Source organism: Drosophila persimilis, unplaced genomic scaffold (assembly GCF_003286085.1).
Source record: "Drosophila persimilis strain 14011-0111.01,24,50 unplaced genomic scaffold, DperRS2 tig00000520-arrow-pilon, whole genome shotgun sequence".
Lineage (NCBI taxonomy): Eukaryota > Metazoa > Arthropoda > Insecta > Diptera > Drosophilidae > Drosophila > Drosophila persimilis.
The window spans coordinates 3514270-3516387 of record NW_020825317.1 but is presented as its reverse complement, the minus strand read 5'-3'; the positions used below and the strand labels follow the sequence as shown (position 1 = coordinate 3516387).

The 2118-nt window shown below is 49.1% G+C and overlaps 1 protein-coding gene across 1 annotated transcript; it reads right to left on the bottom strand.

Moving 5' to 3' along the window:
* Window positions 1-990: 990 nt before the first annotated feature.
* On the bottom strand, window positions 991-1457 carry LOC6596822. Its single transcript, XM_002022022.2, has one exon. The coding sequence runs from the start codon at window positions 1343-1345 to the stop codon at window positions 1040-1042; it is 306 nt and encodes a 101-aa protein (XP_002022058.2). The 5' UTR covers window positions 1346-1457; the 3' UTR covers window positions 991-1039.
* Window positions 1458-2118: the final 661 nt, after the last annotated feature.

Genomic DNA, 2118 nt, shown 5'->3' with positions numbered 1-2118 from the left:
ATATTTGCAACCATTCTATTACGATTCACAATCCATTTCATAGCCCAATCCAATTACCGATTGATAACCGGTTCCCACACTCACCCACACACAAACACCCACTGGCAATCGCTGCTTTACCGCTTCAGAGTTTGATTTGAAGCCCCAATCCAATATAAAAGAACCCCAAATCGGGTGTTGCTTTGCAGCTTTCTGGCCACCGGCAATTGAAAAACAATTGAAAAATCGCATCGCTCCTCTCTGCCGCAGCATCAGCACCGCACCAGCACAGGCACTCATGTGTACTCCCGTGCATTCAGGAATGTATGTATGACTATACTAATAATTCATACCCCTAATGTCATTTCAATGGTCAGTCCGAAGAGGAGGAGGAGGAGGAGGAGCGCTGTCTGCAGACACATGCTACGTTTGGAGTGTTAGCCCCTGTGGACGCCGCCTCGGGCAGTGCAACAAAATTAGCTCCAAATGGAGTTCGTCTCTCTCTCTCTCTCTGATGATGTCTGATTTTTAGCGCTTAATTTATGCTTTAATTGCATATTTCGCGATGCAATGCAAATTTCCACTGGGGTTACTCCTGCTCTCCGGCTCTCCTGCTCTCCAGCTGTGGAATGGCATGCATTCCATTTAGATAACCGCAAATATTTGCCACAAACGCACATGCCATGCCCGTGCATTCCTGACGTGACAAAATACCACCCCCAAAATTCAGCACCACCTCCCACCTCGCACTGTTTGTGCGTGCACCTGTCTGCGGATGCTGCATGAATGACTATCACATTTGTTGCACACACTCATTTCTGGCTCATTTCAAGCCATTTCACTGCCTCCAAAATGGGTTTCAGCTTTCAGCGAGATCGTACCAAAAAACCAATTGAAATATTGGTGAAAAATATGGGTGGGAATTGTTTAAGGGGGAGTCTAAGAGCTAAAGCTCTTCCCAACCATATTTTCAAGATATTAACTTGAGACGCAGGTAGAATATGTTCCAGAATGGTTTATTGTTGTGGACTTTATTCGATTGTGGACTACGATTTGGTACCTATTGGTTCCCGGGATGTCCAGATGGGATGGTGGCCAGGATTTCAGCCAGTCGCTTGGAGCGCAGAGAGTAATGATCGTTCTGGCGCCGCAGAATGCCATAGGAGACACCGTCACCCAAATGCATGCGCACCTGTCGCTGAAACTCGGGATCTGCACGGCGATAGCGGGCACCCAGGCTGGAGATGATCTCTGTGTCGCTCATCGGTCGATGGCCATCTTCCAGCATGTAGATGATGGTGCGCAACAAATTGGGCACCAGTCGGCGCTGATGGGACATGGTACGGATGTTGTAGGTGGTTGACATTTTTATCAATGGATGGATCCTTCTAAAATACCCAAGATGATCCTGCGTCCTTGGACCTGAACGTAAAATTTTGAAACCGAAAGGGTATGAGGGTGAATAGATTTGTGCGTGTGCGTGTGCGTGTGGGGAAAGTGCCGAGCAGGCTTTCCTCCTGACACTGACAGTTTAGGCACAGCCTTGCGGGCTGTCTGTCTGGCTGTGTGGTTGTGTGGCTTCCCCATGGCCAATTAATCAGGAGACGGCAATGGCTGACTTTGTAGCCGGTTGAACTTGAGTGACCTCGAGGCATATAAAAACGAAAACTGCGACAACAAAGGCGCACAGAACGAAGGAGGAAGCGCTCCAACAGGGAAGCAGCACACAGGACTCCACAAACATCAAGTGACATTTGAGCAAAGACAAAAAGTCATTATCACGGCGACGTTGTGCCGCACTTGGGCTCTGACTCTGACTCTGCCTCAGACTCAGACTTTGCCTCTGACCCATGTGCAGCGTATGGAGCAGGAACAGGAGCACGTGGTTGAGGCGGCCGTCGCCATCTCTGTCGCCATGTTTTTTGCCTTTTCCGGCATTTTGTTTACGATTTCTTTTTGTTTTAGCCCAGTCTACGTGTGTGTGTGTGTGTGTGTCTGTTTGGGCTCCCCGGAGTACGCGGATTTCCTTTCGAGATGCCGGAGTTGGCAGACGGCAGTTTTCCCTGAATGATTTTCACTTGTTTGTCCTCGTTGGGTGCTTTGTTCGCCGTAGAAGGCCGACCGACCGACAGACAGAAC